Source organism: Cryptomeria japonica, chromosome 10 (genome assembly GCF_030272615.1).
Source record: "Cryptomeria japonica chromosome 10, Sugi_1.0, whole genome shotgun sequence".
In the NCBI taxonomy this organism is placed as follows: Eukaryota; Viridiplantae; Streptophyta; class Pinopsida; order Cupressales; family Cupressaceae; genus Cryptomeria; species Cryptomeria japonica.
This window is the reverse complement of record NC_081414.1, coordinates 64,069,950-64,086,724: the sequence shown is the minus strand read 5'-3', so window position 1 is coordinate 64,086,724 and position 16,775 is coordinate 64,069,950. Positions and strand designations below refer to the sequence as shown.

Genomic DNA, 16,775 nt, shown 5'->3' with positions numbered 1-16,775 from the left:
CTTCAAGAACACAGGAAGAAAAGGACGAAAAAAAAGAATTGATTGAAAAAGTCAAGAAGTTATCAACTGAGGTGACTCACTTGAGGAATCAAAATAACCAATTACAAAGCATGCAAAGAATTAATCAAGGACAACAAGTGAACAATCAGAACTTTCAAGGGAACAATAATCAAGGTTTCAGAAACAACTTTCATGGAAACAACAATCAAGGCTTCCAAAGGAGAACATGGAATACAACTCCTAATAACAGAAATGTGGTAACGCCACTAGACAACCCATCAAGTTCACAAAATCAAGAAAATCATCCTACCAGTAAAGTATTTCTAGTAGAGGCAGCCTTATACTTCTGGTGTAGACTCCACAGTACAAATCAACATTCTGAATTACAGTGTCCTGAGTTCAAGATTGCAGCTGACATATTTCAGCAGGAGATGCATAGCAATGATGCACCCGAAAACCCTCCTACAACAGGATATGAAATGGTCCCGACCACTCGGTATGACCAAGCCATTGTTGTGGAAAGCTACAAACATTTACCGAAAGGAGAGAACGCCCAGGCTCAAAATGGAAGATTTCCGCTAGAATCAGCTAATGGACCAATGGTACCCCCTGGTTCCCAGTTCCCAGTTCCCACCTGCCTCAGCAAATGAACCTATTGAAGACCCAGAATATTATTTCCCGCCCTTAAATAATAGTGTCTTGGTTGAAGGGATAAAAGAAGTATTCCACCAGTCTTCAGGACGCGTAGGTCCGAGGGTATACCAAAGAAATCAGAGAAACCAGGAACCTCTGACAACATCCATTCCTCCAAACAATTTCTCTACTCCCCCAGATCCAAAGGCTAGTAATACTCCGAATTATCCGCAAGATACACAAGAGTATAGACAAAGGAACGCTCCTCCTCCTCCAAGGGATGAAATAAAAAGACTTGCTATGTTTGTGTTGGAAGAACTCAAAAAGGTTAAGATCAGCTTGCCGCTCTATGAGTTGCTAAAAGTGTCAGAAATTAAAGACACCGTGATCAATAGCCTGAATGACCCAAGCGCAGTGAGGCCAAATAGTCAGAATACTTCGAAAGAAGCAGCTGGCAATACTCAAGCCACCGTCAATGTGATTCAAGACGAAGTTGATGTCAAGCAGCAGTCGGAGGAGGACGAATGTATGGTCCAAACCGTAGCCTTTCCAGCCAAAAAGGAGGATATGTTAGAAGGAAAAGTGTTACTTAAAAGAGACGATGTTAAAAAAATCCAACCCACCGTCAAAGAAAGCCTCACTTCAAGCTAGATCCTTCCCGAAAAATGGGTTGCTACCAAGACGGATGCAATAAAGAAAGGCAAGTCTTCAAGGAAAGCGGAAAATTCAAAGGAAGAAACTTGAGAAAAGAATGGCAATCCAAAGGTTGATGAAATAAAGAATCAGGAACATGATGAAGACTCCTCAATTCTTTGTCAAGGAAAAGATGAGCCAGCTCCATTCCTGCTATCAGTCAGAATCTTTGGAAAATTATTGCACAACCGTCTATATGATTCGGGAGCTTCTAGTAATGTAATGCCCTTGGCCGTCTATCAGAAACTAGGTATAACTCCTGCACCCACCAAAAGGAAGGTCACTCAGTTGGACAAGACAGAAGTTCCAGTCATGGGAGAATTGAACAATATCCACATGCAGTTAGCAGCAGAACCAAGGGTCCAAAATTTCATAGACATATCAGTCGTGGATATACCTGACACATATGGTATGCTTCTGAGTAGAGATTGGTCCCGAAAGTTGAACGGATATGTATCAACAGACTTTGCACATATGTGGCTACCCTGGAGAGGAGTTCCAAACCAAATCAAAATCAGCAGTACTCCAAGATTGAGACTCATGATAATCGAGTATGGAGAAAATAATGAGGTCCTATTCTTAGAAACTGATTTGGGGACATACAAACCTAAAGTAGAAGAGGTCTTGATGATACAAGATCTGCAAGAGAGAGGCAGTCAACAAGAGGTGATGGAATCTACAGAAATTATCGTGGAAAGTGATCAAGGATCTGACCAAGATGACGATGGAATGTTTGAAAATTTTAGAAAATTTGTCCACAAGAATGTGCAACAGAGTATGCAACTTGGCAACTTAGCATATGTTCGAGATTTGCTCCTCCCCAACTGGTGCAGGATACATAATGTCGTCCATTCAGAATTAGCTTGTGCTATGTGCAAGACTACATTAGAACAAGTATACAAGAGGGTCCCACAGACATTGATTATAGAAGAAATTGAAGACCCCGAAGTTGAAAATTCCTCCGAAGATGAAACTCTATCCAACGTGTCAGAGGAAAGCCAAGAGGTCCAAGAGTCAGAAGACCAGGAGAATTTAATGTGGACACTAAGGTTTGATGGATCTAAGTCCACACAAGGATCAGGAGCTGGCTTTAAACTGATCAGTCCATCAGGAGAAACCTACCTCGCCGCCCATAGGCTACAATTCCCATGCACTAACAATGTGGCCGAATATGAATCCTTGATTCATGGGTTACTGCTAGCCATCAAAAAGAAGGCTAAAGTACTGCAGGTATATGGAGATTCAGAAATAGTAATAAGGCAAATCAGGAGGCAGTATGTGTGCCATGACAAAAGGCTGACTAGGTACTGAAATCGAGTTTGGGGTCTCATTGAAAGTTTTGATGCCTTCAATATTAAGTCCATATACAGACATCAAAATCAAGTGGCTAATTCTCTTGCTTAGGCTGCCAACTCTTTGGTTCCATTGGCTATGGAAGGACTGAATAAGTTCACAGTAGAGTTGACCCCAATACCTTCAGTCCCGGACAACATCACCAACTTTCAGGTCTTTGAAGATGACAAGCACATATTGGATTTCTTGACCAACACAGATGTCTTCTTATCTTAGCCCAAATCATCGATGAAGAAGAAGTGGAAGGAGTAGAACTGGATGCAGAAGGAGTCTTGAATTTAAAAACAAACACTATCCCAAAAGGAATGTTGGAATTAGAAAGAATCTTTGATCCCGACAAATTGAGAGAGATGAAAAGCCATAGCATGGAAGGAAATGTGTGTGACACCATCAATGTTGGTGATGACAAACAAATTAAAAATGTATTCATCGGAATGACCTGTACTTCACAAGAAAGAGATGGTATCTTGAAAAATGTGAGGGATTTCCCAGATGTCATTGCTTGGAGCTATGAAGATCTCAAAACTTATGACACTGCAATCATCACTCATACAATCCCTTTGAAACCAGGATGCAAACCTTTCAGACAAAGACAAAGGCCGGTCAATCCCTTATTGGAACCATTGATATATCAAGAAGTCAAAAAGTTGCTCTCAGACAAAATCAACTTTCCAGTAAGACATTCAACGTGGGTCACCAACCTGGTCCCTGTCAGAAAAAAGAATGGAGAGATCACACTATGTGTCGACTTCAGGAATCTCAACCGAGCTTCAGAAAAGGATAATTATCCACTGCCATCACTGGACGAAGTGTTGCAAATTGTTAATGGATCACAGATGATGTCATTTCTAGATGGATATTCAGGTTATAATCAAGTGTTGGTAGAACCTAAGGATCGATTGAAGACCACTTTCACTACCAAGTAGGGAACGTTTGCATATAAAAGAATGCCTTTTGGACTCATCAATGTTGGCACCACGTTTCAGAGAGCTATGGATATCGCTTTCAGGGACTTGATAGGGAAATGCATCATCATATACATGGATGATATCATAGTCTTCTCCAGGAAGAGGGAAGATCATGTGGATGATTTAAGAAAGGTTTTCCAAAGATGTAGAAGATATGGTGTTTCCCTCGATCCTAAAAAATGCATATTTGGAGTGACAGAAGGAAAGTTGCTAGGTCATGTCATATCAGAGAAGGGTATTTCCATTGATCCTGATAGAGTAAAGGCTATATCGACCATCAACCTGCCAGCCAATAAGAAAGAGCTTAAATCATTCTTTGGCAAGATTAATTTTGTCAAAAAATTCATCACAGGATTTGCTGAGATAGTTAGACCCTTGAATGAGATGTTGAAGAAGGACGCCAAAATAGAATGGACGGCACCAGCGAGGAGAGCATTCGAGGAAATAAAGTCAGCAATTGCAGAGGCTCCAGTACTGATCAGTCCTGACTATATGAAGCCCTTCTACCTGTATTCATTTGCCTCTGAATATACTTGTGCGGCTATCCTCACACAAAGGAGTGAAGAAAGAGACGAGAACCCGATCGCATTCATGAGCACCCCGTTGAAGGATGCAAAGCTCAGATACCCTAATATTGAAAAACAGGCCTATGCGTTGGTCAAAGCCATCAAAAAGTTTAGACATTACCTCTTGAGGGCCAAAGTACATGCAATTGTACCGGATGCAGCCCTGAAAACCACCCTCATGCAAAATGAACTAGGGGAGAGAAGAGGCAAGTGGGTCGCCATTATTCAAGAATTTGATATCGAAATCCAGCCTATGAAACTTGTTCGAGGGCAAGCCCTAGCTCAGACACTGGCAGTCGACGAGCCCGGGTTAGTTCAACAGATATATGAATTGGATGATGTCACCCCAGATGAATGGTATAAGGAAATTGTGACTTGCTTGCTCAATCAGAAGTGCTCCGCTCATATGACACCTACTCAAAAGAGAGCATTGAGGTTAAAGTGCCAGCATTATATGCTTCAAGGTTCTGTCTTATATCGCAGAAATCATGAAGGAGTATATCTAAGGTGTGTTGGCAGGGAAGAAGCGAAACAGATAATTGAACATTTTCACTCAAAGTTCGGTACAAGGTATGGTGCTAACCTAGCCACAGCCCATCAAATTCTACGAGCAGGATATTATTGGCCCACACTATTCAAGGATACATTTGATCATGTCAAGACTTGTCATACTTTCCAAGTCACCGCTTTCAGAGAAAAGAATCTTGCCATGCCGCTCAATCCAGTGATCGAAGCAAGACCATTCGCGAAATGGGAAATGGATTTTATTGGTGTCATCAACCCTGCATCCTCGGCGCAGCACAGGTATATCATCACTGCAACTGACTATTGTACCAGATGGTCGGAGGCTTAAGCTCTTAAGGTATGCACTACTGAGGCTGTGATTAAATTCCTTGAGGAAAACATTATTACAAGGTTTGGTTGTCCTTACGCGTTGGTTTGCGATAATGGTTCTGCCTTCACATCATTAAGATTTTCAAATTGGGCTTTTGAATATGGTATAACCCTTAAATTTTCATCCAATTATTATCCTCAGGGTAATGGGTTAGCCGAGTCGACGAACAAAAACCTGCTCATTGTAATCAAGAAATTGATGGAGAGAAGTCCTAAGAGAATGGCAAACCCAAGTAAGATTTTCCCTTTGGGCAGATCGGATCAGGACCAAAACTGCGTTAGGGATCTCGCCTTACTTCCTGGTTTATGGTCAAGACCCAGTATTCCCAATGCAGCTAAGGATCCCGACATTAAGATTTATACAAGAATACATGGAGGATACCGACGTTGTGCAAGCTCGACTAACACAACTGCTGAATCTTGAAGAGAAGAGAGATCAAGCCTTAGAAAATTTTGCAAAACATCAGGGAGTTGTCAAAAGATGGTTTGATAGACAAGCCAGAATCAAAGCGTTCAGGATCTCAGATCTTGTCCTATACTGGGATAAAGCCCATGAAAAGAAGGGAGAACATGATAAATTCGATAAACTATGGAAGGGCCCTTATCTGATCTCTAAGATACTAGGAGAGAACGCATTCAAATTAAAGACCTTAACTGGGGAAGATGTCCCATTACCTGTCAATGGGAGGTATCTCAAGCATTATTTCCAGTCCTAAAGTTCAGGAGGTCTGCCTTTGTATATAGTTAGCTTAGGTTCTTTTGAGTTCATTTTGCCTGGGTTGGTGTGCGGTGTGTTTTTGGGTTTTCTTTGGTCTTCGTTTTGGTCTTAGTTTAGGTGGTTTTTTGCATCTTAGTTTGGTTAGTCTACTTGTTTTGAGGGGTATCCATTTGAAAAGGGCGATTTTTGTTATAAAGCACTCTGACATCTCGTTGGATTGTCCGTTTCATTTGCTCAATCGTGAAGTCTTCTAGGAACATAAAGAAATCTTTCTTGATGGAATCTTGAGTCGAACTACTAGTGTCCTTCGATTATTATATCTTTTCACACTAATAAACTCCGAGTCGTTATGGTTTTCAGGCTAAGCTGTGGTTAGTGAAAAATCCAAAATCTCACTTCAGCGCCACCGCAACTCTCAAACCCTAGTAAGCCTTATCGCTTACAAGCCAAAGGCATTGACAAAATGAAAAAGCAATATCAAAAAAAGAAAAAATGAGAAAATGAAATAAAAAATGAAATAAAATGAAATACCAAAATTGGCTAATGGGAATATACGGATAACTCCATCGGGGCTATGGATGCCCGGCTGGCAATGGAGCAATGTTCATGAGATTGCGGCGATAACCTTGTCGGGACTATGGACGTCTGACTGACAGCGAGGCTCTATCCAGGATGCTTTTGAGGTTCAGATAAACTACGTAGCTAATCATGGGGGAACTCGGAGATCATGATTGTCTTGTTGAGAGGAATTAACTCATTGCACACACATGGATAACTATGGACTTAGTACTCTATCTCAATATGAAAGTCTCTTCTTGTAAATACTGTTTAACTCCTTGATTTGTTGAGGGAGATTCTCTGAGTATTCTTGAAAGATGGATTGATTCTCAAATGTTCGCGAACATTCTTAGTGGTGTCGCCAGATGTTGTGACCATTTCACACATCGCCCCATTAGGATGGGGACCCCCTCTTTTTCTTGGGTTTTGCTTTCCCTTAGCTAGGTTTTTTCTCTGCTTCCTAGGTGTTTTGAGTGAGTTAGTGGTCGCCTGGGCTGGGTAGAATAGGGTTTCTCTCGAAGAGCTCATCCTAGGGTTTCTTTCAAAGCTAAGTGTAGCCTGGATCTGGGAAGTCATTTGTTGTCTGCCTTGAACCCTAGGGTCGTCTTAGAGGAGTTTTACCTTTCAGGAATTGAAGATGGATAAATTGTGCAAAAGAGATATAAGGTCTCAGGTCAGGGTAGGTCAGGAGTGTTGGTTTTCATGTCAAAGTCCTGTTTTCCTCCAGGTCAGAGTCGATTAGGCAGAGTCAGCGATTTCAAGAATTGTTGAGCAAATTGGCAAGAATGTGGAAGGATATGCACCAAGGGTTGAGTCCAGGGCAAAGTCAAGTAATTCCAAAGTGAATTAAGCCTAGAATTAGGAATTTCGCTACTGACCCTTCCAAAGGGTCCAGAGCGAAATTCTTGTAAAACCCTATTTTCCTCACTGAGACCTTGAGTAAATGCATTTTTTGAGAGCAACTTGACTTGATGATGATAGGAGGAGGCCTAAGAAGGTATTTCCAAAGCCTGAAAAGGAGGAAAGAAGTGAGAAAGGTGCTCAATTTATGAATTTCGCTCCTGACCCTTCCAAAGGGTCCAGAGCGAAATTCACATTTCCTCTATTTAACTCCTTGTTATGACCAATTTTGTTAGCTTCTAAGGCATGGTTGAAAGACTTTGATGTGTTTTTTGCCTTAGGAAGAAGGTTTGAAGCGACAAAATGATGGAAATTAGCCTGGAGGAGGAAATTCGCTCCTGACCCTTCCAAAGGGTCCAAAGCGAAATCCTCAGTTGACCTCCTATTTTGCCTAAGGCATTGAAAAGACCTTGTTTCAAGCTAAGTAAGTGGCAAGTAGACATGATGGTGATAAGGAGAGGTGAATTTGATCAAGTTTGAAGTAAGTTGAGAAAGAAAGAGGTGTGAAATCAACCTAATTAGGTGACTTTCGCTCTTGACCCTTCCAAAGGGTCCAGAGCGAAATTCTTAGAAGTCACCTTTTCTTCTCCTAGTTTGCATTGAAAATCTTGTTCCTTGGTCATGGTAAGGGAAAACTGATATGTTCTAGCCCTAGGAAGTGATTGGAGGAGTTTGAAAGTGTGGATTTAGTCCAAGGCAAGAATTTCGCTCCTAACCCTTCCAAAGGGTCCAGAGCGAAATTCACCTTTTCCTCTATTTTGCTCTTTGATATGGCCAAGTTTTGGTTTTTTTGGGGCATAGTTGAGAAGGCTTTGATGCATGTTTGCCTTGGAGAGGATTTTTAAGGCTATGAAATGGTAGAAATCAACCTGGAAGGAGAATTTCGCTCCTGACCCTTCCAAAGGGTCCAGAGCGAAATCCTCCATTTGACCTTCTTTTCTGCCTTAGGCCCTAGAGTGACCTTGTCTGGAGCTAGTTTGATAGCGAATTGCCTTTATTAGGATGAAAGGAAGTTGAATTGATTGTGTTTGAGGAAGAAATGGATGAATGAAGTGCAAGATCAACCTAGAAAGAGGATTTCGCTCCTGACCCTTCCAAAGGGTCCAGAGCAAAAATCCTTATAGCTCTTATTTTCTTCCTTGTTTTGGCTAAGCGTTGGCGTGTTGGAGGGTGAATTGGTATGTTCTTGCCTTGAGAGGTAGTTGGACGCTTTGAAAGATGAAGATTTTGCCTAAATCATGAATTTCGCTCCTGACCCTTCCAAAGGGTCCAAAGCGAAATTCTTTATTAACCTCATTTGCTTCCATGCTTGGGCTTCAAACCTTGTTCCTTGGGTGAAGAGTGATGGAATTTTACCTTGCAAATAAGATTGGTATTGAAAAGATGAAGAGTCGAGTCTAGAATGAGAAATTCGCTCTTGGCCCTTCCAAAGGGTCCAGAGCGAAATTTCACAAAACCACTCTTTTCCCTCAATTTTATGCCAAGTCTAGGGTGGTTCAAGGTGAATTAGGATTGGAAGTGTCCTTAGGTGTGACTTTGACTTGCTAGTGATTATCAAATTTGAAGGAATTGAGCAAAACCAAGAATTTCGCTCTTGACCCTTCCAAAGGGTCCAGAGCGAAATTCCTAAAATCACCTATTTTCCTTGTAGGTCAAGTCAAACTTTTGGTTTTTATGGCTTGGATGGGTGTGAGGATATGTGTCCTGGCCTTTTGAGGTTGATTGAGGTTGAGAGGATGAAGAAATGAGCTCAAAATAAGATTTTCGCTCCTAACCCTTCCAAAGGGTCCAGAGTGAAAACCCTAAAATCCATCTTATCCTCCAAATTTTGTGCCAAGTCAGGCCTAGACCAAGGTGAGAAAAGTCCTTAGGATTGCCTTTGATTGATTTTTGACCACCAAAAATGTAAATTTTGAGCTAGGGCAATAATTTCGCTCCTGACCCTTCCAAAGGGTCCAGAGCGAAATTTTGGATAGGTCCTATCCCTGGCTAGGATTTTGAGCGAATTTTCCTTTTCAAGCCTTTTAGGGATCAAGCAAATATTGCCAGGTTCAGAAATGGATTCAAATGAGGGAGTCTAGAGGAAACAAAGTGAAAAGAATGGAGTTGAGTAAGGGTAAACAAGCAAAACATGAATTTCGTTCCTGACCTTTCCAAAGGGTCCAGAGCAAAATTCTTCAAACTACCTATTTCCTACTTGTGTGAAGTCAGGACTTTGATTCCTAGGGTGTGATTGAGGTTGGAATGATGTTATCTAGCCTTGCAAGATGAATTGAAGTGAAGGAGATGAAGAATCAAGCCTAAGACTTGAATTTCGCTCCTGACCCTTCCAAAGGGTCCAGAGCGAAATTCACAAAATATCATGTTTCCTCCAAGATTGTGTTGAGCCAAGACAATGATCAAGGTGGATTGGGCTTAGAGATTGCCACAAGTATGCCTTAAAGGGGATTGTGAATGAAAGAAGTGTGAATTTTGACCTAAGACTTGAATTTCGCTCCTGACCCTTCCAAAGGGTCCAGAGCGAAATTCTCATGATCACCTAATTCACCCATGGTGGTAGCCAAAAAATTGAATCCCTAGGCTTTGTTGAACTAAAACTAGCATATGCCCACCTTTAAGAGAAATTCGGAGTAAAGGAGTGAGGTAATTGAGACCTAATTATAGAAATCGCTCCTAACCCTTCCAAAGGGTCCAGGGCGAAATCCTTGAAAATGCCTATTCTTCACCTTGTTTCAACTAGGCAAAGGCAAGTTGCAAGGACATATTGACAAGAGCATGAAGTAGTGAAAAATCAAGGTTGTGAAGGTGTTGATTGATGGAGTAAATATACCGAGGTGAGATACTCAAGCAAGCCTCCTTGGGGTGATTTAAGCCTTCCTCATACCATGAACATTCTAGTGCCTATAAGGAAAATATGCCTTCATCAAGTTTTGAAAAAAACTCTAACATCTTCTAGGCTTACCTATATCCTCCCATTAAATTGCTAATCAAGCCTCATTTGTGTGAGTAAGTCAAATTCACATGATCTAGGCTCTTATAAAAATGGATTAATTGATTTCTTTTTAAGCTTTAAGATCAAAAAATTCATACTATGGCGCTCAAAACATTTTTTTTTTGCTTTATTGCTAAGTCAGCCAGCTTGTAAGGAATTTTATTTTATTTTATTTGAACATTTATACAAGTCAGCCTATTAGTAAAATGATGAAAGTGCCCTATAAAGGAAAGGTGTATTGTGAAATCTTTAATCATTCATTCATTCTTTCTTATGTGAATTTGAAGAGCAGAATTAGGGGTGCGAATTTCAGCAAGTTTAGGCGAATTTCTTGATTGAAGAAGACTGATTGAAGGCTAAATCATCAAGGGAAGAACCTGAAATTCAGATCAAAGACCTTTTGTCCAGCAAATCTTCATTTTTCTTTATCCATTTTTCAAGTTGATAGCTAGAAATCAAGAAGAAGGTATGTACAATCAGATTTTTGAGAGCATACTGAAGATTTGATTCAAATTTCTTCAATAATCTGATTTGATTCATAAGGAATATCAATTTGAAAATTCATAATTTTATGGACTTATCACTCTATTTTCAAATTGTAATCTAATCATTTCTTTAAAGGTTTCAAATCTCCTATCTTGAGGTATTATACTCAAACCTAACTTAAGCCTTTTTTGTAGGTATCAAATGACAACCCCCAAGGCCAGTGGATCCACTACCCGGCAGGCTCTCATCAAAGAAGATCAAAAGAACGATGATTTGGAGACCAGGATCGTGTCCAAATGGAGCAATATCGGAGACACCAATCTAGGAAACTTCAATGTGAAGAAGTTTCGAGAAGCACCCTACATCGGCAAACCGTCACCCGTAGCCAAGAAGATAATTGAGAGTGGCATCATCAAGGCCGCAAGCTTTCCTCCTGCAGTCAAATGTCACGAGCTGATGATTGAATGTGCCCGGCACTATGATTCACATTCAAGGACGATCATAGTCGAGGATGGAACTGTCTTGGCCTATCTTTCAAAAGAAGCTATAAGTGAAGCTTTTCATCTCCTGAAGCCGAGAGATATGATCTACAAGAGCTTGGAAGGAGCTAGGTCTATCTACGAAGATGATCCTAATACCTGTCTGAACTTCATCAACAAGAATTGGTTGCTCAAGAGTAGGCCTCGCTTGAACAAGATACCTAATACGCCACACAGAATTGATTTCCAAGAAGAATTCAGGGACTTGATAACCATGCTCAATCGGGTTATTGGTGCCTCTCAGGCCTTCTTCTTCGACAAGTGGATGTTCTTCTTTATTCAAGTGATCGTCCAAGGAAAAGGAATGCTCAATTGGGCTAGAATCATTAGCAACAACCTAGACGTGCAATTAAGGAGGCTAGTCCCTACCAAGTCATTCCACATGAGTTCATATGTTATATATCCCTTAGTCAGAAGTTTTGAGTATGCAGGGCTACCACACAGAGGAGTTGTTGGGAGAGGGACAGGAGAGATAAGAGCATGCGATTCTTATGTTCAACTACATCATCCACCTAAGAATTGCTACAAGCTAGTCAATGACACCTTCACGATGTATATCACCAGGACATTGCAAGGAGGGATTCACCACCGACTGTCTCCGGAGGCACAAGAGCTCGTGAAGAAGCATGGTGCATGGTTCATTCAGTTTCCAAAATTCACCTACATCAGGGTCCATGGGTGTCCTTCACCTCCCTATATGTTGCCAAGATATCCTACGGACAGGATAATATTACTTGAGATGACTAGACAGTTGGCAGCTTATGCTAAGGCATCAAGACATAAGCACGGAAATGGTATCCCCATACCCATTCTACTAGGAAATTCAATTGAAGTGTGTCCTAATTCTCAAGCCGCGAAAGATGCAGAGAAGGAATTATCTCTATATTCATTCACATCCTTTTGCCTCAAGGGAGAATTTCGACCCTCATGGTCACATGGAAGAGACAGTTGAGAAGAAATAAAAAGATTGAGTTTCAAGTAGAGAACTTCTGGATGAATGTTTAGGATGATATGGAGGTGAAAAGAAAGATGCATTCTAGATTACCCTTGGATCTCATCAGGAAATGAAAAGTTTACAAAGTAGTCGATCAAGCCCAAGACAGTGGTAGATATCTCCAATCGTCCTATGAGAAGGAAGATAAAGAAGTGAAGATAGACTGGAATGAGCCAGAAGTTGCAGACCTAAGAGCATTGATGGATCCTATTTTAAATTGCACTCGTAGATGGGTGGACGTACAACATCAAAAGTTGAAAGAGCAGAATATAGCCATGACATTCACCCTGCAAACAAGAACGGAAGAAGGAGAAGCAAGTGTGAGCAAGAATACTTCTCATTCCAAGGGATCGAAGAGAAAGGAAGGACCTGAGAAGAGAGAACCTTCCAAGAAGAAACAAAAAGTGAATCCTGATCGTCCACCAAGTACATCTTCTAGACATGAAAAAGAGATAAGTCAAGGAGAAGATCAAAGACAGATAGTGTATGAAATTGATGAGTCTATGGAATCCATGGTGCAGAATGATAAACAAGGTAAAGGACGAACATCTCAACACTCATCGAGTCAATCTCTCCAGGTTGGTGATAATGAACAACAAGAAGAAAAGAATGATGATGAAGTAGCGTCTCCTTTCAGGGACGATAGACATCTGCCTAAGGAAATACAAGTAAGGGAAAGAAAGTCTTCCATTCCAGATTGGCTAAAAGAAAGGCTGACAAGGGTGGTTGTAGTTGAAGAGGAAGAACAAGTATTCGACTTGGAAAGTCTCATAGGAATTTCCCATGAAGAGATCAAAAAGAAGAAGGCTACAAAGATGTCAAAGGTAATTAGAGATGATGCAGGATCCAGAAAGGTACAGGTAGCCACACCAGTAGTAGACAAGTATGAGGATGAGATTCTGGCAGAGGAATATGATCTAGAGACATTTGATCTTGGTCCACTTACCTCCGAGCAGGCCATGGAAGAAGCAACTGATTCAGTGAGAGCACTTAATGACAAACTCAAAGAAGAAATGGAAAAGAATAAGAAGCTAGAAAGAGAGGTTAGTGCTTGGAGGAATTATTTTTGTCACCTTAGTCGACCATTGAGGCGACAGGATCCAGCAGTATCACCTTTACATGCACTTCCTCCCGAATCAATAAATGAGGCAGAAAAGATGAAGAACTTAGCCCAACTCATGAGTTATTGGATTGATGAATCTTACAAGGTAGCCATTGAATTTGTAACAAGAAAGATGAAGACAGTCCATCGGGCTATCCAGGTCATTGAGATCATTCATAATCTATTGATAATTGTAAATGTATTCACTCACACTAGAGGCGTTGTCATCCCGGTCTTGCAAGTAATAAGAAGAGAACCAAGACAGATTTTAGCACAAGAGAAGATAATGGATGGAGAAACCCATAGCCTTCTGCAATGGTCAACTTTGCTCCAGATGAAGGAAGTTCTTTTCGAAGACATCAATGCCAGATGCAGCCGAGTTGAAGGCACTATCCACCCTATTCAAGACAAAGTGTTTGATGTATTGTGTACAATCCTTGACAGAAGGATAGAGATCGAGACAGATGTAGATGTCCAAGAGTTGGAAGACAGGATCAAGATTATTTTTTGCAAGGAAGAGAACATGGTCACAGAAAAACAGTGAGATCAGATGTATGCTACTATGTTCCTGATCGAGAAAACAAGAGAGCTAGAGCCTGGATGGGAGACAACCCTTCTCGCAGCGTTTGATCAAGTCCTCCACTTGGAAAAACGAATGAAGAACCTCCATGAGATTCCCATTGCTGAGATCGAAGGGATTACGTCCAGATTCATTGAATATGCCAGAAAAGAGCATAGAAAAGGGAACAAAATTCTAGATGAGAAGTTGTTATAAAATGATGTGGCAACTTTATCCCCATTGGGCTATGTTTCCTCGTTATTTGTGCCATTTTCTATTGGCTATGGATTGATAATGTTTATCTAAATGGGGTCTTTTTTGTAACAAACCCTAATTAGGGTTTAGGTGTCAAAATCTCAGTCGTTGATCTTCTTTAGATCCAGGTCATTCATTGTATTTGAGAGCGCTATATAAGCCCTCACTCATTTCATTTTAAAGAGTTAAAGAGTTAGAATCAAAGAAAAGAGAAATAAGATTAAAATTGTTAGCAGTAGAGAAATAAGTAGTGAAGAGAGAAAGTTGAACAATTGTTGTTTTATTTGGCTATGAGATCAATGAAATATTGAAGTATGGTGTTTTATTGCAATCCTTGTGGCTATTTTCATGGTTGTTTATCTTCTTGAATCACTCTTAGTAGAGATAGCATTTAAGTTTTAAGATTGAAGGACGAATGTTGTGTTTGATCTTTGGTAAAACTCATAATCCAAACCACTAGCTCCTTACTGATTGTAAGTACGCCCTGTGTGGTCAACTGGAGATATTAAGATTGTTAAGAGTTCAATCATTATTGGAGATATTGATATGTATCTTAGTGATAGTATCTATCCCATTAATGATTTGAAAATCATTGAATCCCCTTAGAAGATCGCACCAATTTCAGTGGAGTTGTAATCTTTTGGCAATACTGAAATTGGTAGAGTTTTATCAAGACCAATCCTCATTGGGTCATTCTTAGGATTAGTTTAGGCTCACCTCCTTAAAACCATTATCTTTTGCCATTTTTTTGAAACATCAGTTAGTATTAGGAGAATCCAGTTTCCTCATTGAAAAGTAGTTGCAAGAACAAGCTTTCCCAGAAAGTACGTAAGGCCCCTTGTAAAACAGCAAACACAACGACCACTGGTGCTTATCCACGAGTAGAGAACCTACATAACAGAACCTTGAAGTTTTTTCGATTGATCCTTTTGTGATATCTTCAGCATTCGGGAACTTTATTCAAGAGAGGATAAGATACCTCTAGGTATTTTATTCTATATTTGGTCGTGTACAAAAGACACATCAACACTTTGACAAATCAACATCACAAGGTTCTAAGAAAAGCCATTAAGATGTGAAAAAAACACTTTCTTTGAACAAGACATGCTTGTTTGGGATGACCTGAATAAGCCATTTAATTTTTGTACCAAAACAAACCAAACGTTGAATGGGTGAAAAAATACTACCTGCTGCAATCCTGCACACATCACACATCACTTGCCACAACAATGCAGGCATTGCTATTCTCAGAATTTAGTCATATGAAGATAAAGAATTTTAAGGAAAAACAGAGCAAAGTTCTACAAATGTAAGCTAGGTAAAATGTGAAAAGCCTGTAGTGTGTTATGTAAGGGAGGCACACAAACTACCTTGTAAATGGCAAGTCAATTTTTCTATCAAGGGGTATCATTTCTAATCAACTTGGCAACTGACATAGTTTCTTATATTTAAAGAATTGTCCTAGACAAAATTTCTGACCTTGTTATTACGAACATGCTTAAGTTAACACAAGGGTATTGCCCTTAAATCAAGTAAAGTTCTGAGTATTGTGTACACGTGCATGATTGTCTACATGCATGCACATCCATGTTAGCATATGCTAAAGAAACTTTTAGAGCATACAAGGTATCTATATGGAAAATTTCCTTCTTGTCTGCTGTATTCTGATATATTAAATTTTCACTACACTATTTTATAAAGGGAACTTATTTTTAAAAAGCCCTAAGGTATCAGATGATAACATGTTAGAACTGGATATAAACTTAATTAACTGTGTGAAAAGTACATAGATGGAAAGTGTGTTCATGTTCATGTGCATGTGTCCATGTGAATATAAATTTCGTGTTGAAACAAACATTTAGAATGACAAAAGGACTGAAAAGTGCTACAAAAATTGCAACAGTATCAAGAAATGCAAAACAAGGACACTTGAGAGGAACATGAAAGGGATACCAAGTTTAATGCACCCTTTTGCTGGCGAATGTAGACTTCTTCTCTAGCATTCCACAGATTTTAAGTCGTATTACAAACTACAGAAAAGATTATTGATACCGGATTCTCACTTGAAATAGAATGTGTCAATATTTCAAACAGCATACCGTTTTGTCAGCAGCTGTTGGTGGCATGAATAGTGTCAGTCCTCCATCCACACAAATCCGTTTTCTAAAAACTGTAACAGGTCGAGGTGCAAGGTATCTGTAACAAAAAATGGCATTCTTCTACATGTCACTATCCATTGAAAAGAACTATATAGTAAAATAAGATACGATGAGCTCAACTACTAATAGCTTGGAAAATTTAAAAAGCATAATTAAAATCAACAAACATAAAGCATATACCCTGGTATGAAGGAAGATGTAAAAACAGCATCAATCAAATCTTCTTTAGAATCAAACTGGTCTACAAGCAAGGCCCTTGGTGACCTGAACACCTGTGTGATAGCAACTGTGCCATCATAACAAAAGTAAGTTGCACAATACTATTGAGGAAGTAAAATTAACAGAGTCGGGAAATAAAATTACTATAATCTTGTTATGTGACTTTTTGTCCAAGAGAAGATAAAGT

The 16,775-nt window shown here is 39.9% G+C and overlaps 1 protein-coding gene across 2 annotated transcripts in view; it reads right to left on the bottom strand.

Annotated features, from left to right (window-relative positions):
- Window positions 1-16,775, bottom strand: part of LOC131033361 (uncharacterized) — a 117,116-nt gene that overhangs the window by 75,091 nt on the left and 25,250 nt on the right. The window contains exons 4-6 of one of the 2 annotated variants that reach the window (XR_009359060.1): window positions 16,550-16,655; window positions 16,310-16,406; window positions 16,164-16,206 (exon numbers count right to left, since the gene is read on the bottom strand). Coding sequence is in view for 1 of the 2 variants with exons in the window: in XM_059212107.1 (XP_059068090.1) it covers window positions 16,310-16,406; window positions 16,550-16,655 (203 nt within the window). In the remaining variant the exon portion in view is untranslated. The remainder of the gene's footprint in view (window positions 1-16,163; window positions 16,207-16,309; window positions 16,407-16,549; window positions 16,656-16,775) is intronic. The other variant, XM_059212107.1, reaches the window with a different exon arrangement.